This window comes from Ornithorhynchus anatinus, chromosome 7, assembly GCF_004115215.2.
Source record: "Ornithorhynchus anatinus isolate Pmale09 chromosome 7, mOrnAna1.pri.v4, whole genome shotgun sequence".
NCBI classification, from domain to species: Eukaryota; Metazoa; Chordata; class Mammalia; order Monotremata; family Ornithorhynchidae; genus Ornithorhynchus; species Ornithorhynchus anatinus.
Genome location: NC_041734.1, coordinates 63,516,150 through 63,537,544, shown reverse-complemented (window position 1 = coordinate 63,537,544; position 21,395 = coordinate 63,516,150). Strand labels below are relative to the sequence as shown.

General features: G+C 47.9%; 1 protein-coding gene across 4 annotated transcripts in view; it reads right to left on the bottom strand.

The window, feature by feature from the left end:
* The window catches only part of LOC100075257 (complement decay-accelerating factor), a 51,753-nt gene extending 36,673 nt beyond the window's left edge, over window positions 1-15,080 (bottom strand). For all 4 annotated transcript variants that reach the window (XM_029068189.2, XM_039912474.1, XM_039912475.1 and 1 more), the window contains exons 1-3: window positions 14,947-15,080; window positions 4,865-5,050; window positions 4,196-4,387 (exon numbers count right to left, since the gene is read on the bottom strand). In XM_029068189.2, the coding sequence (XP_028924022.2) occupies window positions 4,196-4,387; window positions 4,865-5,050; window positions 14,947-15,019 (451 nt within the window). In that variant the 5' untranslated portion in view covers window positions 15,020-15,080. The remainder of the gene's footprint in view (window positions 1-4,195; window positions 4,388-4,864; window positions 5,051-14,946) is intronic.
* Window positions 15,081-21,395: the final 6,315 nt, after the last annotated feature.

The following is a 21,395-nucleotide window of genomic DNA, read 5'->3' as shown; positions in this document are numbered from 1 at the left end:
TTTCCTGATTAGGCACACTGCATCAGACCTAAATTCTTCATCATCATTATCAGAGTACATATCAGGGTAGTAGATGTTATAATTCTCTGTCCCTTGCCTGGTGTGTGACCAGCCATTTAATTACATTTTATTGAGCTCTTACTGTGTGAAGAGCACTGTACTAAGTGCTTGGGAGAGTACAATATAAGAGTCGGTAGACACATCCCCTGCCCACAGTGAGCTCCCAGCCTAGAGGGGGATCACAGTCTAGAGAGGAACCTTAGGCAAGTCACTTAATTCCTTATGCCTCAGTTTCTTCATCTGTAAAAGTAGGATTCAAAACCTGTTCTTCCTCCCCTCAGACAGGGAACCCCACGTGGGACAAGAACTTGAACCTACTTCACTGCTTAATATTTAATCAGTCAATCAGTCAATCCCAACTCTGCTACTTGATTACGGTGTGACCTTGGGCATGTAGCTTAACTTCTCTGTGCCTCAGTTCCCTCATCTGTTGAATGGGGATTAAAACCGTGTCCTAAGTGGAACGGACACTATGTCGACTTAATTTGCTTCTATCTTAGTACAGTGCCTGGCCCATGGTAACCGGTTAACAAATACCATAAAAAAAAATCAGAGGCATTTATGAAGTGCTAACTGTGCAGAGCATTATACTAAACACTTAGAACAGTACGATAAATTAGCAGACACATTACCTGCTTACAAGGAGCCTCATGTGGGATAGGGACTGCATCCAACGCTACTAACTTGTACCTACCCCAGTACTTAGAACAGTGCTTGATACATAATAAGCACTTAACAGGTACTATAATGAAAACTATTATTGTTTAGGGGGAGAGACAGACATTGAAATGAATTATGGATAGGGACGTAATTGCTGTAGGGCTGAGAATGGGATACGAATCAAGCACTTAAAGGTACAGATCCATATGCAAGAATGATGCTAAAAGGAGGAGTAGGGAAAATGAGGGCTTAGAGAAGGCCTCTTGGAGATGTGATTTTAGGAAGGTTTTGAACATGGAGAGAGTGGTAGTCTGTGAGATATAAATTGGAAAGAAATTCCAGGCCAAAGGAAGGATGTAGGTAAGGGGCAGGTGGCGAGGTAGATGAAATCAAGGCACAGTGAGCAGGATGGCGTTAGAGAAGCCAGGTGTGTGGGCTGGATTATAGTAGGAAATCAGTAGGGTATGGTAGGAGGAAGTGAGTAGATTGAGTTCTTTAAAGCCAAGGGTAAGGAGTTTCTGTGTGAGGCAGAGTGGAAGGGCAACCATTGGAGGGTCTTGAGAAATGGGGAGACATGGGCTGAATGTTTTTTTTTAGAAAAATGATCCAACTTTAACCAGAGTGGATAAAGGACTGGAGTGAGGAGATACAGGATGCACTCAGGTCAGCAAAGAGGCTGATGCAGTAGTCAAGGAGGGTTATATTGGATCCGTGTGGTAGGAATTTGGATCAAAAGGGTGCATTTCAGAGATGTTTTGAAGGTGAGGCCGACAGGATTTGGGGACAGATTGAACGTGTGGGTTGACTGAGAGAGATGAGTCGAAGATAATGCCAAAGTTACTGGCTTGTGAGAAGTGGGGACACAGTGGTTTTTATAGTGCTTGGCCCATACTAAGCACTTAAACACCACAGTTATTATTTTAATGGTATTGGTTAAGCGCTTACTACGTGCCAAGCTCAGTACTATCACTGGAATAGATACAAGAGAATCAGGTTGGACACGGCCCCTGTCCCACATGGGGCTCACAGTCTTAATCCCCATTTGACAGATGAGGGAACTGAGGTCCATAGAAGAGAAGTGACTTGCCCAAGGCCACATAACAGACAAATGGAAGAACAGGGATTAGAACCCAGGGCCTTCCGACTCCCAGGCCTAGAGGGGGATCACAGTCTAGAGAGGAACCTTAGGCAAGACCACACTGCTTCTCCTTATTGTTGTGATGATTGTCGGTAGTGGGGTCACATCCTCTTTTGTCTCATTACCTCTGTCTTGCCCAAGTAGAGCAATGGTCAAGTTCAGAATCCAGGCACACCCCAGTTTATGACCACCCATCCCTCTGCACGGGAAGCTCATTGTGGGCAGGGAACGTGACTGCCAACTCTGTTGAATTGTATTCTTCTAAATGCTTAGTACGGCACTCCACACGTAGTAAGGGCTCAATAAATACTGATGATGATGATCCATATGTGCCACCTGGAGATAAGCCCCACACTTCCTGATGACAGGGATAGTCTTTTTTCACTCATGATAAGGCCAGGGTCAGGAGGGCATGCATTGGCCTCTCGGTCACTCCCGCAATCATACTGGATCTCTCTCAAATGCACCCTTTCCATCTATAGAGATGGCCTGGTGGATAGAGCACGGGCCTGGGAGTCAGTAGGTCCTGGGTTCTAATCCTGACTCTGCCACTTGTCTGCTGTGTGACCCTGGGCAAGTCACTTCACCTCTCTGGGCCTCAGTTACCTCATCTGAAAAATGGGGATGAAGACTGTGAGCCCCATGTGGGATGGGGCCGTATCCAACTCCAACCTAATTAGCTTGAATCCCCCCTGTAGCGCTTAGTACAGTACCTGGCACAGAGTAAGCTCTTAACAAATACCACAGTTATTATTATCATGGTGATCCAATATGAGCAATCATATCACTCATGAAATCTTGGGTGAATTTTACCATCACTGCTGTTGTCTATGAATACGACACAAATATACACACACACTTAAAATTAGTGGTTTACCCAGCATATGAGTCACACTCCTGAAGTTTCATCCCATCACTGAAGGTACGGAAATTTCCTCCCCACCTCCTCCCCACACCAGCTGCTCATGTGCTTGGGCTGCTAATCCGGACATGACCCACTCGGTAACCAAGAGACCAACAAGAAGCTATGACACCTGGCTGGAGCTCTCTCCAGACTCCCAGAGGGGAGCAGGGAGTTGGGAGTCCCCCCACCCAGCCCCCTGATCCTACCTCAAGTGAGGAAGAGGTTCTTCTGAGCCCCGACAGCCCCAGTAATAATAATTGTGATATTTGTACACAATCACAGCGCTTACGGTGTACCAAGTATTGCACTAAGTACTGGAGTAGATAGGAGATAATCAGCTCCCACATGAGGCTCACAGTCTATATAGGAAGGAGATCAGGTATTGACTCCCCATTTTGCAATTGAGGTAAATGAGGCCCAGAGAAGCAAAATGACTTGCCCAAGGTCACACGACAGTCAAGTGGCAGAGCTGGGATTAGAACCCAATTCCTTCGGTTCCCAGGCCCTTGCTTTATCCAGTAGGCCAGGCTGCTTCCCCAGTGGGAGATGGACACTCCAGATCCTGTCACGGCCCTGGCCTTGACAGAGAAGGGGCTCACGACCAAGACCTAACTGCTTCCTTTTGTATCCTCCAAGGCCTCAGGATGTCAGCGGACAGCCCCCTCCCCACCTTTTGCCTGGGTCTATGGGCTCACCTCCCTGACCCCAAAGAGTAAAGCACAATTGCTTGCATCCACCTTCCTGAACTGCACATGTGCATGTGTGTGTGCGTGCGTGGGTATGTATCCCCACCTCCCTGGCCCCCATGTCCCTGCATTTACATGTTTATGTTCACACAAATCCATCTCCCTGACCCCCAGACTCATATATGTGCACAGGTGTACATTTATCAACTCTTATGAACATATCTGAAATTTATATTAATGTCTGTCTTCCCCTCTAGACTGTAAGTTCATTGTGGGCAGGGAACATGTCTATTTATTGCTATATTGTACATTGCTCTTCCAAGCGCTTAGTAAGTGCTCAATAAATACAATTGAATTGAAAGCTGAATTGCATGGTTCTATCATACTATCCCAAGTGTTTAGTACAGTGTTCTGCACACAGTATGTGCTCAAGAAATGCCATTGATGGATAGCCCACTCCACCAAGAGCTCAAATTTGCCCCCATGCTCACAGTTACCACTGGGCAACCCTGCTGAATTAACTTCCATCATTAATATTATTATGATATTTGTTTAGGCTGTCGAGCACTGTACTAAACGTTGGGATAGACACAAGCTAGTCATGTCAGACACAGTTCCCATCCCACATGAGGCTCACCGTCTAAGTAGGAAATGTTCAAATGAACAAATTTTTCCAAACTCCCTAATGGAAGAATTTTTTTTTAATGTCATCAATGAACATGGAAAAAATTATTAAAACATACTCACTTATACAGAATTCAGGCTCTTTGGACCACACTAAATTCTCAAGGCAAGTAAGATTAGATGAGCGCGAGAAGTTTCTTTTGTAACCTGGACGGCACTCATATTCCACCACAGAACCGACAGGAAAGTAGTTCTGAGTTCTATATTCAGGCTTCAGAGAAGCAAATCGGAAAGTTGGAGGGACGTCACAGGACCCTAAAAAATACAACAGACGTGAAAACCTGCGAACGCATTTCATATACTGGATTTAACTCTGAACCCCAGAGAATTTAAAAAAAAAACCCTCAGTGGCCTGTTTTTGATTTTTCAATATTCCATTTCTAAAATTAAATACAATTTCAGCTATGTTTTCTGATTGCAAGATAGCTGAAAACAACTGATGCGACCTAAACTTTAAGCAGTAAATGTACTTGTCCATTGTTGGTTTTCAGAGAAGATTATTATATGAAGAAAAGTCTTTAAGAAAATTAAAAAACTCTTCCTGAGAAGCAAGATATTTAGATTAGTGATATGATATGTTTAATTAGAAACAATATGAAACAGTAACACAACACTTAAGGGTCTAGTGTTCTATAATGCCCAAGGCACTCGAGATTATTCTGAAAGATAAACATTCATTTTTTTTTTTTAAAGGTGCCCCGACTTTCCACAAACACAAAATGAAGTACTTACGGTTACAGAACTCTGTAGACTCCGACCACTGATTATTTTCAAGGCAGACTACTGAATTTGACTTATCGGGAATTTTCACAAATCCTTTATTACAGCTATAAGTTATGGAAGTGTCAGTGGGAAACTGTGGAGGATCTGGCAAAAGTGGATGAGCATTGGGTATTTCTGGGGGATCCGGACAGTCACCTAGGGAAAAAATAAACTTAAATTAATAAAGAAGAACATTATAATCCAAGGTCTTTTCTCAGTGAAGGGAAGGGGGAGAGGGAGGACAGGTCCCAGGAGTTTGCATAAGTAGTAACAGTTACTGAGCTCTCACTTGCTGCAGTGCACTATGCTAGATGCTCGTGAAGTACAGGATAATGAAGGGGCATATTACTTGTCCACAAGGAGCTTCCATTCTAATCGAAAGTGATCAAAGGAATAACTGAACAGACATGAGCAATGAGGAGGGGGTATTAATAAGTTCATATAAGTGCATATAAGTGCTAGAGTAGGCTGATGGGCTTATATGTTTAGGGTGCTGGGAAATTAATTGGGGAAGACTTGTTGAAGGAGGAGGAATTTTAGGAGAGGAGAGCTATGGTCTGTCAGATTTGAGGAGTGGGGGACTCCAGCCCAGATGAAGAGAGTAAGCAAGGTGGGGAATGGAGGCTGGAGAGATAAAAGTGAGGTACAGCTAGGGGTTAAGCTGGATGGGGCGGGAGGAAATGAAGAGAGGTAACTGGGGAGAGGTAACTGAGGGTGAAGAGAGCACTTATGGCTAATAAACTGGTGGACAGCCTTAGAGTTGATTAATTAATTAATTCAATCATATTTATTGAGCACCTACTGTGTGCAGAGCACTGTACTAAGTGCTTGGAAGGTTCAATTCAACAATAAAGAGAGACAATTCCTGCCCACGTCGGTATTAATCAAAGGTATTTATTGAGCACTTATGATGTGCAAAGCACTGTTCTAAGTACTTTGGCTTGGAATTCTCCCCCCTTCAGATATGACAGACCACCACTCTCCACACCTTCAAAGCCTTAATAAAATCAAATCTCCTTCAAGAGGCCTTCCCCGACTAAGCCCTCATTTCCTCTAGACCGTCTCCCATCTACATACCCTTTAAGCACTTGCCATTCACCTCACCCTCAGCCTCACAGTACCTCCATACGCATCTGTAATTTATTTTAAAGTCTGTTACCTCTATACACAGTAAGCTCCTTGTGGGCAGGGAATGTGCCTGCCAACACTGTTATTCTGTATGTCCCCAGGCGCTTAGTACAGTGCTCTGCACCCAGTAAGTCCTCAATAAATTCCACTGCTTGATTTCAATACACTAGATCCCTGCATAAAAGAAACTTACTGGTAAGGAGGTTTTATGTGATGCGGGAAGACAGGAAGCCAGTGTAGAATTTTGGGGAGAGGAGAAATGTGGAGCTGAGCAGAGCTCCAGGAAAATCATCTGTAGTAATAATAATAATGGCATTTGTTAAGCGCTTAGAAGAGTGCTTTGCACATAGTAAGCACTTAACAAATGCCATCATTATTATATGCCAGGCACTGTTTTAAGTGCTGGGGTAGATACAGGGTAATCAGGTTGTCCCACTTGGGGCTCACACTTTTAATCCTCATTTTAGAGATGAGGTAACCGAGGCACAGAGAAGTGAAGTGACTTGCCCAGGGTCACACAACAGACAAGTGGCAGAACTGGGATTAGAACCCACGTTCTCTGACTCCCAAGCCCGTGTTCTTTCCACTAAGCCACGCCGTACAGCAGTCTGTAGTAGAGACCTGAGGAGGAGGGGAAGAGACCGGAGGCTGGAAAATCTGTGAGGAATTTGTGGCAATATTCTACGTGTGGAATGCCAGAGTTTTTATCAAGTTGGAAAGGAAGTCCAGGGTGTGTGTGGGGGTGGGAGGGGTGGGGTGGCGGCACGCAAGGATGGCGGGGGGAGGCAGGGAGAATGTTCTAGGAGGCACTGTCAGGAAGAGAAGCTCTGTCCTAGAATACAGAGCAAGGGCCTGGAAGTTAGAGGACCTGGGCTGTAATCTCAGCTCCACTGCTTGTCTGCTGTGTGACCTTGGGCAAGTCGCTTCACATCTCTGGGCCTCAGTTACCTCATCTGTAAAATGGGGATTAAGACTGTGAGCCCCATGTGGGATATGGACTGTGCCCAATCTGATTAGCTTCCCCAGTGCTTAGTACAGTGCCCGGCACATAGCAAGTGCTTAATAAATACAATTAAAAAGGAAGAAATGGCAAGATTCTGCAGTAGAGTGAGTGTTAGAGTTAAAACAAAGTAGAGTCAAGGATGGCACCATAGTGGCAGGCTTCTGAGATAGAAAGGATGGTGATATTATTCATTCATTCATTCAATAGTATTTATTGAGTGCTTACTATGTGCAGAGTACTAAGCACTTGGAATGTACAATTTGGCAACAGAGACAATCCCTGCCCAATGACGGGCTCACAGTCTAATCGGGGGAGACAGATGGACTATCATCTGAGGTCTGCAGATAAAGGGAAGGAGGAGGTTTGAGGAAAAGAAGTTCCAGGTTAGACATTTTAAGTATGAGGCATGAAAGGAATCTCTAAGGGGGGGGGTATCTTGGAGACAAGAGGAGATGTGAGATTGCAGGTCAGATGAGTGGTCAGGATTAGAGATATTCATTCATTCATTCATTCATTCATTCAACAGTATTTACTGAGCACTTACTATGTGCAGAGCACTGTACTAAGCACTTGGAATTTACAATTTGGCAACAGATAGAGACAATCTCTGCCCAATGACGGGCTTACAGAATCATCCACATGAGGGTGGTAACTGAAGCCTTGTGCGGTCCCTGAGAGAGTAAACGTACCCAATCAATCAGTGGCATTTACTGAGCGCTATGTGCAGAGTCCCTGGGAGAACAGAGTTTGTAGACATGATTCCCACCCACAAGGAGATTAAAGTCTGGAGAGGGGAGACAGACACTGAAATAAATTACGTATAGGGGAGATGGCAGGGGGAAAATATATGTACACAAGTGCTGTGGGGCTGACAGTGAAGTGAATATCAAGTGCTTAAAGGAGACAGATCCAAGTGCATAAGCAACACTGAGGGAAAGGGAGTAGGGGAAAATGAGGACCTAGTCGGAAAACACTTCTTGGAGAAGGTATGATTTTAGGGATTTGAAGGTGGGGAGAATGGTGGTCTTTCAAGTATGAAGGTACAGGGAGTTCCAGATCAGAGGCAGGACATGGGTAAGGGGTCAGCAGTGAGATAGATAAAACTGAGGTACAGTGTGTAAATTTGCATTAGAGGAGCAAAGTGTGTGTGCTGGGTTGTAGTAAGAAATCACTGAGATAAGGTAGGAGGGGGTGAGGTGACTGAGTACTTTAAAGCCAATAGCAAAGAGTTTCTGCTTGATATGGAGGTGAATGGGCATCCTTTAGAAGGGTTTGGGGTTTTTTTTTGCAGGGGTGGAGGGAGATGGGGGTTGAAACTTTTGTAGAAAAATGATATATAATAACAATGGTATTTGTTAAGCGCTTACTCTGTGCCAAGCACTGTTTTAAGCACTGGGGGAGATAGAAGGTTATCAGGTGGTCCCACATGGGGCTCACAGTCTTAATCCCCATTTTACAGATGAAGTAACTGAGGCACAGAGAAGTTAAGAGACTTGCCCAAATTCACACAGTTGCCAAATGGCGGAGCCAGGATTAGAACCCACGACCTCTGACTCCCAAGTCTGTGCTCTTGCCACTAAGCCATGATATGAGCAGTAATGAAGTAAGGACTGGAGGCAGAGAGGTCAGCAAGGAGGCTGATGCAAGTAGTCAAGGTGAGATATGACAAGTGACTGAATCAGGGTAGTAGCAATATGGATGTAGAAGAAAGAGCTGCTTTTCGCTTTGTTGCGAAGGAAGAACCAATAGGATTTGGTGACAGGCTGAATATGTGGGTTGAAAGAGAGAGATGAGTCAAAGATAATCCCAGGGTAACGGACTTGCGGGACAGGAAAGATGGTGATATTGTCCACAGTGATGGGAAAATCAGGGGAAAGACAGGAAATGAGAAGTTAATTTTGCCACCGCAAACAGCTGCAGCCAGAAAGGAACCAGAAGTGAAGTTGCGATGGTGCCTTCCCTCTGTCAACATACCCAGAGAGAAGCAGTGTGGCCTGGTGAAAAGAGTATGGGCCTGGGAGTCAGAGAACCTAGTTTCTAATTCCAGCTCTGCCACTTGTCTGCTGTGTGACCTCGGGTAGCTCACTTAGCTTCCCTGTACCTCAGTTACTTCATCTGTAAAATGGTGGTTAGGACTGTGAACCCCTCGTGGGCTTCAACCGGCTTCAGAGTCGGGAGTGAGAAGAGCCTCTTGCATCCAACCCAAGGAGGAGGGGGAGGGGACCACCCTGTCCTTTCTCTTCCTCTCTCCCCTTCCCTCCCTCTAAACTCAATCCCCTAGACCCTGCTCAAGATGGCAGGACTTTCCTAAATTCACCCTGGCACTCAAAATGAAAAGTTGCCTGTTTACAATCCTTTAGCAGCTTTTGGGTGCAAGTGAGCAGACCAGACAGGATTATTTTCGCAAAGACTAATGGTTTAAGAGTTGCATAAAATGTAAAATTGCCACTGACCAATAGTTACAGTAATGACAGAGCACTTGCTGGTGCAGTGGTAAGCACAGAATAAGAAAGTGAAACATTCCCTAATCATAAGGAGCTCACACTTCAGTCGGGAGATAAACATAAAAATTTTTACCACCAGAGTGGTCAAAATTAATCACTGTATAATAATTATTATTATTATGGTACTTCTTAAGTCAGTCGATCATATTTATTGTTTACTGTGGGCACAGCACTGTACTAAGCACTTGGGAGAGTACAACAGAACAGTAAACGGACACATTCTCTGCCCTTAACATGCTTACAGTCTAGAGAGGGAGGCAGACACTCATAACAAATAAATTTATAGATATCTACAAAAGTGTTGTGGGGCCGAGAAGGGGAATGGATAAAAGGAACAAGTCAAAGTGACCCAGAAGGGAGTGGGAGAAGAGGAAAGGAAAGTTTAGTCAGGGAAGACCTCTTGGAGAAGATTTGCCTTCAATAAGACGTTGAAGGGGGAGAGTAATTGTCTGCCAGATATGAAGAGAGAAGGCTTTCCAGGCCAGCGGCTGGATGTGGACAAGGTCGGTGGTGAGATAAGCAGGATCAAGGTATAGTGAGAAGGCCAGAGCTAGAGATGCAAAGTGTGCAGGATGGGTTGTAGTAGGAGAGTAGCGAGGTGAGGTAGGAGGGGGCTAGGTGATTGAGTCCTTTAAAGCCGATGGTAAGGAGTTTCTATTTGATGCAGAGGTGGATGGGCAACCACAAGAAGAGTGGGGAAACTTGGCCTGAACGTTTTTGTAGAAAAATGATCTGGGCAGCAGAATGAAGTATGGACTGGAGTGGGGAGAGACAAGAGTCTGGGAGGTCAGCAAGGAGGCTGATACAGTAATCAAGGCAGCACAGGATACATCCTTGGATTAATGTGGTAGCAGTTTGGATGGAGAGGAAAGGGCAGATTTTAGCAACGTTGTGAAAGTTGAACTTACTATACGGCAAGCACTGTTCTAAGCACTGGGGTAGATGCCAGAAACCAAGTGGCGGAGCAAGGATTAGAACCCATGACCTTCTGACTCCCAGGTGCATGCTCTATTCCCTTTTTGTGGTATTTTAAGCGTTTACTATGTGCCAAGCACTGTTCTAAGACTCTGGGGTAGATACAAGTTAATCAGGTTGGACCCAATCCCTGTCCCTCATGGGTCTTACTAAGTAGGAAGAACATTTAAGCCCTGTTTTACGGATGAGGAGATTGAGGCACAGAAAAATCAAGTGATTTGTCCAAAGTCACACAGCAGACAATTGACAGAGCCGGTATAAGAACCCAGATCCTCTGATTTCCAGCCCCATGCTCTTTCCACTAGGTCTTATAATATATAAATCTATATAAAGAAAACAGGGAAGCATCTACTAGCCAGAGGCTTTGGGGTCCCTCAAGGAGCTGGTGGAGAAAAGCCAAAGCAGATCAGAGCATTTTCTCCCCCTTTCCACAAATGGCCTTCAGTATTCATTGTTGAACTAGAGATTGATATTCATCATCGAGCTAGATACTGACCATCGACTTCTCCAGCAGGCTAGGGTCTGTTTAAAAGGGAAGAAAAGATCAGACTTCTGCCTTAGGTACAGGTGCAGTCGTCCAAGCCCACAACCGAGCCACAGTTTTGACAGTGATCCACAACCTCTTTCCTTCTACAACCCAGCCTGCACACTCTGCTCCTCTGATGCTAACCTTCTCACGGTGCCTCCATCTCGCCTGTCTCGCTGTTGAACCCTGGCCCACATCCTGGCCTGAAATGTCCTCCCTCCTCAAATCCGCCAATCACTCTTCCCCCCTCCCGCCTTCAAAGCTCCTCCAAGAGGCCCTCCCAAACCAAGCCCCGCTCTTCCTCAGCTCCCCGCCCCTTCCATATCACCACAACTGGCTCCCTTTGCACATCCCCTCCTCCCCCTCCCACACCACTTATGTGTGTGTGCATATATATATATATGTGTATATACTATATACACATATATATATACTTCTACAATTCTCCTTATTGATATTGATGCCTGTTTACTTGTTTTGAAGTCTATTTCCCACCCGGTGCCCCTCAGACTGTGAGCCCATTGTGTGCAGGGATTGTCTCTATTGCTATTCTGTATTTTCCAAGCACTTAGTATAGTGCTCTGCACACTGAAGTATGAAGTATGAAGGCCAGAACTGAACCGACCAGCTTTTTTTCCTACCACGGGCAGCAACATGAGAAGGGGCGGAGGGGCTTAGCCTTGACGGCTTGGTCCGACCTTTTTCCTTCTTCCTTTACTGGCAGTGAATAACTGCAGTCGGAGGAGAGTCAGCACCTCCATGGATGCAGCCAGAAGGTCATCGGGGCCCAAACTTCCAAACCAAAGATGGGGAATCGCCCTTCCTTCTTGTCCCTTCTAGGGGCTTCTACACTGACCTCTTCACTCTGCAGCCCCCAGACAAGAGGAGGTGTGTTGGAAAAGCACTCAAGATTCCTCTAGAACTTGCTGGGAGATTTGATCTTGTCTAGATCCAAAACTCGATATATCATTCACTCAATCAGTCATATTTATTGAATGCTTACTGTGTGCACAGCACTGTACTAAGCGCTAAGAAAGTACAATACAGCAATAAAGAGAGGCAATCCCTACCCACAACGGGCTCCCAGTCCAGAAGGGGGGAGACAGACATCAGTACAAATATATCAATCCCAGATCTCTGCCAACTGCTATCCTAGAGAAGCAGGATGGCCTAGTGGATAGAGCATGGGCCTGGAAGTCAGAAGGTCATGGGTTCTAATCCCAGTTCTACCTCTTGACTGCTGTGACCTTGGGCAAGTCACTTCACTCCTCTGGGCTTCAGTTACCATCTGCAAAATGGGGATTAAGAGTCTGAGCCCCATGTGGGACAGGGAATGTGTCCAATCTGATTACCTTGTCTCTACCCCAGCGCTTAGAACAGTTCTTGTATATACTATATACTAAGCGCTTATCAAATACCATTATCATCATCATCGACCTAGAGGAGACGGGAAGGAGGGAAAGAATGACGGTGCCCAGGGGTCAGAGGAAGAGAGATCTCCTCCGCCCAGGGAGACCCTTTTCTCCTCCCCGGCCTCTCCCCTCCTCACCCCTGGGCTCTCCACCCCTTCCTCCACAGGCTCCTCTCCTCTCTTCCCTTTGGCACCCCAGGTTTCCTTTCCTTTCTCTCTGGGATCCCCTTCTCCCCTGACTCCTCTTCATCTTCGGGGTCTGCTGGTCCCCTGGTTCCCATCTCTCTTCTTCTTGAGGCTCTCCTGGTCCTGCAGCTCTTCCCTCTTCCTTTCGGGGCTCTGCTGGTCCTCTGGCTCCCCTCTCCTCTTCATTTCAGGACTCCCCTTCTCCCTTGATTCCTCTCCGTCTCGGGGCTCGCCCAGGCCTGTGGTTCTCCTCTCCTTCTCGGGACTCCGCTGGTCCACTGGCTCCCCTCTCCTCTTCATTTTGGGGCTCTCCTAGTCTACTGACTCCCCTCTCTTCCTCTCGGGACTCTGCTGGTTCTCTGGCTCTCCTTCTCCACTGACTCCTCTCCGTCTCTGGGCTCTGCCGGTCCCCTGGCTCCCCTGTCTCTCTTCATTTCAGGGCTCTCCTGGTCCTGTGGCCTTCTCTTCTTTTCAGGGCTCTGTTAGTCCTCTGGCTCCCCTCTCCTCTTCATTTGGGGCTCTCCCGCTCCACTGGCTCCCCTCTCTTCATTTCGAAGCTCCTCTTCTCCACTATCTCCTCTCCATTTTGGGGCTCTGCTGGTCCTCTGGCTCTCCTTTTCCACTGATTCCTCTCCATCTCTGGGCTCTGCTGGCCCCAGGCTTCCCTGACTCTCTTCATTTCGGGGCTCTCCTGATCCTGTGGCTCTCTTCTCTTCTCAGGACTCTACTGGTCCCCTGGCTCCCCTTTCCCCTTCATTTCGGGGCTCCCCTTCTCCACTGACTCTTCTCCATCTCTGGGCTCTGCTGATCTCCTGGCTCCCCTGTCTCTCTTCATTTCAGGGCTCTGCTGGTCTCCGGGCTCCCCACCCTCCATCTCTGGACTGTGCTGGCCCCCCGGCTCCTCTGTCTCTCTTCATTTCGGGACTCCCCTTCTCCACTGACCCCTGTCCATCTCTGGGCTGTGCTGGACCCCCGGCTCCCCGTCTCTCTCCATTTCGGGGCTCCCCTTCTCCATTGACCCCTCTCCAACTGGGGCTCTGCTGGACCCCTGTCTCTCTTCATTTCGAAGCTCCCCTTCTCCACTGACCCTCTCCATCTCTGGGCTGTGCTGACCCCCTGACTCCCCACTTTCCATCTCTGGGCTTGCTGGCCCCCCGGCCCCCCGTCTCTCTTCTTCTCTGGGTTGTGCTGGTCCCCCGGCTCCCCTGGCTCTCTTCATTTCGAAGTTCCCCTTCTCCACCGACCCCTCTCCATCTCTGGGCTGTGCCGGCCTCCCGGTCTCTCTCCATCTGGGGGCTCCCCTTCTCCCCTGACCCCTGTCCATCTCTGGGCTGTGCTGGATGCCCAGCTCCCCTGTCTCTCTTCTTCTCTGGACTGTGCTGGCCCCCTGGCTCCCCTGTCTCTCTCTCCATCTGGGGGCTCCCCTTCTCCCCTGGGCTGTGCTGGCCCCCCGGCTCCCTTGACTCTCTCCATTTCGAGGCTCCCCTTCTCCCCTGACCCCTCTCCAATTGGGGCTCTGTGGGTCCCCTGTCTCTCTCCATCTGGGGGCTCCCCTTCTCCCCGACCTCTATCCATCTCACTCTAGGCTTCAAGGCTCTCCATCCCCTTGCCCCTTCCTACCTCTCCTCCCTTCTCTCTTTCCCCTGCCCACCCCTACACTCCGCTCCTCTGCCCCCCACCTCCTCACCGTCCCTCGGTCTCGCCATCCCGCCGTCGACCCCCGGGCCACGTCCTCCCGCGGTCCCGGAACGCCCTCCCTCCTCACCTCCGCCAAACTGACTCTCTTCCCCTCTTCAAAGCCCTACTTAAAGCTCACCTCCTCCAAGAGGCCTTCCCAGACTGAGCTCCCCTTTTCCCTCTGCTCCCCCTACCCCACCCCTTCACCTCTCCGCAGCTAAACCCTCTTCTCCCCCCCTTTCCCTCTCCTCCTCCCCCTCCCCTCCGCACTCGTCCGCTCAACTGTATACATTTTCATTACCCTATGTATTTGATTAATGAGATGTGCATCACCTCGATTCTTATTTATCTGCTATGGTTTTAATGAGATGTTCATCCCCTCGATTCTACTTATGGCTATCGTTCTTGTCTGTCCGTCTCCCCCGATTAGACCGTGAGCCCGTCAAAGGGCAGGGGACTGTCCCTATCTGTTACCGATCTGTCCATTCCAAGCGCTTAGTCCAGTGCTCTGCACATAGTAAGCGCTCAATAAATACTATTGAATGAATGAATGGGCTGTGCTGGTCCCCCGGCTTCCCCGGTCTCTCTCCATTTGGGGGGGGGGGGTCCCCTTCTCCCCCGTGCGTCCCCGTCCCCACTCACCGTGCGCCGCGGGCAGGAGCAGCAGCAGGAGCGGGAAGAGGAGGAGCGGGAGGCGAGGGGCGGCGGGGCTCATGGCAAGGGGCGAGGAGCAGGGCGCTCTCCGAGACCCGGCGGCTGCAGCTCAGCCGCGCACTGAAAAGTAGCGCCCCGCCCCGCGCCGAGCGGGCTAGGCGGCGGACGGGCCAGGGGGCGGGGCCTGTGACGTCATCGGGCCGAAAGGGGGCGGGGCCTGCCCTGGATCGGCGGGGTCCGGGGCGGTGATTGGTCGGGGGAAGGGGGCGGGGCCTGGACCGGGTGGGTGGACTCGGGGGCGTGGCCTGCGCGGGATGGGCGGGTCCCTGGGCGGTGATTGGTCGGGGGAAGGGGGCGTGGCCTGGGCCGGGTGGGCGGGCTCGGGGGGGCGGGACCTGCGCTAGACGGGCGGTGATTGGTCAGGACAAGGGGGCGTGCCCCTATGTCGTCATCGGGGCGGGGAGCAGGTGGGGATGGGGCGGGGCCCCAGGAGGAGGGGGGGAAATTCATCCAATCAGGCTGCAGCATGGGGGGCGGGGGGGCGGGGGGACGGGCGACCGACGTCTATTTTTTGCCGCTTATAAAATACACGTTGATGCTTTTCGGGAGAAATAAGGGAAACCCGGATGGGCGGGGCCGCGACAGACCCTGCCTTTGCTACTTAGTAATAATTATAATAATGTTGGTATTTGGTTAGCGCTTACTATGTGCAGAGCAAAATAAAATAAATAAATAAATGTTGGTATTTGTTAAGCGCTTACTATGTGCAGAACACTGTTCTAAGCGCTGGGGTAAACACAGGGGAATCAGGTTGTCCCATGAATCAGAATCCCAGCTCTGCCACTTGTCAGCTGTGTGACTGTGGGCGAGTCACTTAACTTCTCTGTGCCTCAGTTACCTCATCTGTAAAATGGGGATGAAGACTGTGAGCCTCATGTGGGACAACCTGATTACCCTGTATCTACCCCAGAGCTTAGAACAGTGCTCTGCACCTAGTAAGTGCTTAACAAATACCAACATTATTATTATTATTATTGTCTCTGTTGCTGAATTGTACCTCCCAAGCGCTTAGTACTGTGCTCTGCACACTGTAAGCACTCAATGAATACGATTGAATGAATGAATGAAAGGTTGGACACAGTCCCTGTCCCACATAAGGCTCACACTCTTAATCCCCGTTTTACAGATGAAGTAACTCAGGCCCAGAGAACTGAAGTGACTCACCCAAGATCACACAGCAGACGTGTGGCAGACCTGGAACTGGAACCCATGACCTTCTGACTCCCAGGCCCATGCTCTATCCACTAAGCCACACTGCTTCTCCAGTGTGGTTTAATGGATAGAGCTCCTGTCTCCCTAGAGAACTCCAGCTTTGGAACCAACAGGAGTTTTTCTTGGGGTTTTTTTTTATGGCATTTGTTAAGTTCTTACTATGTGCCAGGCACTGTGCTAGCGCTGGAATTGATACAAGCTTATCAAGTGGGGGACAGTTTCTCTCTCCCATGGGAATCCCAGTTTTCATCCCCATTTTACAGACGAGAGAATTGAGTCCAGAGAAGGGAAGTGACGTGCCCCAGGTCACAGAGCAGACAAGTGGTGGAGGCTGGATTAGAACTCAGGTCCTCTGACTCCCAGGCCCATGCTCTTTCCAGTAGGCCACACTGCTTCTCAAGTTTCAGGGAGCACGACTTCCCAACTATTGGATCCTCTGGCCTGTAAGCTCGTTGTGGGCAGGGAACGTGCCTAACAACCCTGTCGAAATCTCCCAAGCGCTTAGTACAGTGCTCTGCACACAGTAAGCACTCAGTAAGTATGACTGAATGATTGGATTGTAATAATGTTGGTATTTGTTAAGTGCTTACTGTGTGCAGAGCACTGTTCTAAGCGCTGGGCTAGACACAGGGGAATCAAGTTGTTCCACGTGGGGCTCAAAGTCTTCATCCCCATTTTACAGATGAGGTTACTGAGGCACAGAGAAGTTAAGTGACTTGCCCACAGTCACACAGCTGGCAAGTGGTAGAGCTGGGATTCGAACCCATGACCTCCCAAGCCCGGGCTCTTTCCACTGAGCCACGCTGCTCTCCAAACACTTAGCATACACATGTTAAAAATACCATCAATATGTACTAGCATTTATTAAGGGCTTAATATAGACCAAGCCATGTTTGGCTAGAACCAAAATGAGGAAATCGATTAATATACATCCAAATCCATACCCATATCCATAGAGTTTTCTCGGTCAAAATACAGAAGTGGTTTACCAGTGCCTCCAGTAAACTCGAGTCTCCGCCCCCGACTGTCTCCCATGCCATGCTGCCTGGCACAGGGGTGAGTTTTGACTTGTAGCAGATTATAGCCCTCCACGCACTAGCCACCGCCCAAGCTAGGAATGGAATGGGTATGCCACTGCTTGACTTTCCCTCCCCTAGCCAAGACTAGTAGAGTACTGGAAACTCTCCAGGTGCCATCCTGAGAGGCTGAGAGAACTGGGGTAGATACAAAATAATCAGAGTAGAATGCAGGTTGGTTCCCTTGGTGGCAGGATGGAGGGAAGAGGCAGCCCACTGCAGAGCCCAAAGCCTATCCTAGGTTTGGAGGGACTCTGCCGCTTGTCTGCTGTATGGGCTTGGATGAGTCACTTCACTTCCCTGTGCCTCAGTTCCCTCATCTGAAAAATGGGAATTAAGACCGTGAGCCCCGTGTGGGACATGAACTGTGTCCAATCTGATTAGCTTCTACCTACCCATTATCCAACCTCGGCTTCGGTGACACTATCCTTTTCTGGTTCTCCTCCTATCTCTCTGGCCGCTCATTCTCGGTCTCTTCGTGGGCTCCTCCCCTAACTGTGGGGGTCCTTCAAGGTTCAGTTCTGGGTCCCCTTCTAGTCTCCATCTGCACTCACTTCCTTGGAGAACTCATTCTCTCATGTGGCTTCAACTACCACCTCTATGCTGTTGATTTCCAAATCTACATCTCTCTCCCTGATCTCTCTCCCTCTGTGCAGTCTCAGATTTCCTTCTGCCTTCAAGATATCTCTCTTTGGATGTCCAGTTGTCACCTCAAACTTAACATGTCTAGAACAGAACTCCTTATCGCCCACCGAACCCTGTCCTTCCTCTGACTCTCCCATCACTGTAGACAGCACCACCATGCTTCCTGTCTCACGAGACTATAACCTTTGCATTATCCTTCTCATTCAACCTACATATTCATTCCATCACTAAATGCTGTCGGTTCAACCTTCGCAACATCATTAAAATCCACCCTTTCCTCTCCATCTAAACTGTTACCATACTAATCGAAGCACTTATCCTATCCCACCTTGATTGCTGTATCAGCCTTGCTGATCTCCCTGGCTCCTGTCTCTCCCCTCTCCAGTCAATCAATCGATTGTATTTATTGAGCACTTACTATATGCAGAGCACTGTACTAAGCACTGGGGAGAATACAATATAACAATATAACAAACACATTCCCTGCCCACAGTGAGCTTGCAGTCTAGAGCTTACAGTCCTTTTTTCGCTCTGCTGCCTGGATCATTTTTCTACAAAAACATTCAGTCCATGTTTCCCCACTCCTCAAGAACCTCTAGGGGTTGCCCATCCACCTTTTCATCAAACAGAAACTCTTTACCATCAGCTTTAAAGCCAGCCAACCACCTTGCCCCCTTCTACCTCACCTGACTTCTTTCCTCCTACAACCCATCCCTCACAGTTCACTCTTTTAATGCTAACCTTCTCGCTGTACCTCGATCTCGTCTATCTCACCGCCAACCTCTCCCCACATCCTGCCTCTGGCCTGGAAAGCCCTCCCGCTTTATATCTGACAGACAATTGCTCTCCTCCCTTCAAAGTCTTATTGAAGGCATATCTCGTGAAAGAGAACTTCCCTAAGTTCTCTTTTCCTTTTCTTCAACTCCTGTGTCACCTTGATTTGGTCCCTTTATTCATCCCTACTCCCACCCCACAGCACTTGTGTGCATATCTGTAATTTATTTATATTAACGTCTATCTCCCCCTCTAGACTGTAGGCTCATCATTGACAGGAAATTTGTTTGTTATATTGTTACACTGTACTCTCCCAAGCACTTAGTAGAGTACACACACTAAGTACTCTACACACAGTAAGTACTCAATAAATACAATTGACTGACTGACCGACTGACTCCAGAGCTTAGTATAGTGGCTGACACAAAGTAAGCTCTTAAAAAATACCATTAAAAAGTGGTTCATGGGAAGAAACGGCATCTTCCTAAATAGTAGGGACAACAGGTGTCCTTGAGGAGGGAAAGCACTATCACCCAGAGGAAGAGAGAGTCTTTAGATTAGCCAGTCCCTTTACCTTCTGTGGGTCCCCCTTGGGAAAGCAGTCCATTTTGTGTGACATAGCTTGTCAAATTGTAAGTTACCAGGTTTATATCATGCTGAAGGATCAGGTTTATATCATTCTGACTAGGACTTGGCAAGGCTTGGACTCAATTAGTCTGCAGAAATGAGTATGGTTTCAGCAATAGCCCGTTAGTTGGATAATATGGCATTATTTTTTGCAGCGTTAATGAATACAGGAGAAGAATCGGATGACAATATAATTTGTACACAGGAAATGTTATAGTAATAATAACTATGGCATTTGCTAAGTGCTTACCGTGTGCCAGGCACTGTACTAATCGCTGGGGTGGATACAAGCAAATCAGGTTGGACACAGTCCCGGTCCCACATGGGGCCTGACATAAACAGTCACGTAAGCCCTACAAGAAAATTGCACTTCTCAGAGAGAGTTTAGATGAATTGATTTGTCTTCCTAAGAACTAAGATCACATCAGGGTCGAGCAGCAGGTTGAGTTCAATCTAGATTAGTTTCATAGTTACATGAAAATTGTCACTTCTCACCTCAACCCAAACTATGACCCTACGCTGCTGGAATCAAATTGGAGGGAAGGTGGCTGGGTTTGGTTTCTCTTTCATTCTATACCAATGCAATTTAAGAAGCCGAATAAACGACCCAACTGCAGATCAGTCTGAGTCATCAGGAATTTATCTCCGACTTCTCGAGAATCCTTCAGTGCAATCGGGAATAGCAGGGCAGTCATATTATTAACGCCAGACACTGTGCCTCTTCTCTTTCCAGCTTTTACCTTTTGCCTCTTCATCCCTCCTTTTTTGCCTGGGGGCAGCAAAATGTCTTGAGCCAGTCCTGATGGATAGCTAAATTTGCCGCCTCCACCTCCTTCCCCCCTGCCTGACTCCTTGTCTCGGGAAAGATCATTTATAAATTATAACATTCCAGGAAACCAAAGAAGAGGTAATTGATTGCCAGGATAGTATACAGCATTGCCATTGTCTTTCTGCTCTGGCTAGTGACGGTCATCCATCAATCAATGGTGTGTACTGAAGGCTTACCGTGTACAGAGCTCTATCCTAAGCGCTTGAGAGAGTGCAGTACAACAGATCTGGTAGACAAGTTCCCTGCTCACACTTGGCTTTATTCTTGGGTCCAAGTGTGATCGAAAGAAGGTCAATGTCTGGATGACTATCCCTTCCACGTGACGCACTGTTAAGGAATATGCTGTTTATTTGCTAGTAGCAGTACTCTGTTCTTTCTTTTAGTATGAGATCATATCTTGCATGCTAGTTGCTTCCCGCAAAACAGTCCTGCCCTGCCTGTATTTTACTTCCTCTCCAGACTTCAACCCAGTGTCGACGCTCCGTGGTGCTCTCAATTTATGGAGGCCCTTAATTTAAGCCCAGTCCTCTCTTTTGGGCTAAACAAAGAGTGCAACAAAAAACAGGGCTTCTCGGCTCTCGTTGTGCAGTTGCAACGGATCCAAATCGGTTCTCCCTACCCCTCCCCTGCAGCCTTAAACCACTCGGACAGTTTATGATCTCAGTGGCTGAAATTCCTGTGGGGCCCACCCATTTACAGCTGCAACTGAAGGAACAACCATCGTCTGACTTTTGAAAACCTCTCTGCATCGTGTGAGGAAAGGGGGATTGCGTCGCCCAAATAGCAGGCTGTTTATCTCTATAGAACACACACACAGACACACACACTCGCTCGAACTTTCACCCCTGAGTTTCCAGCAAGGGAAGGTAGTGTTCATGTGGATTTTGACTATTAGGGCATTTGGTCTCAAATCTCTCAACAAGCTCCTCAGGTGAATATTGTACTCTCTCAAGCTTTTATTGCAGTGCTCGGCACATAGTAAGCGCTAAATAAATACAATTGATTGACTGGTTGCTTGAAATCCACTGGATGGGACTCGGGAATTTTGGCGTCATCCAGTGGCAGAAAGCCATTAGCCTTACTAATAAGAATGGTATTTTTTATACACTCACTATATGTCCAGCATTATTCTAAGCACTGGGATGGATATAGGTTATATTCACTTTGGACACAGTTCCTGTCCCACATGGGGCTCAGAGTCTAAGTAGGAGGGA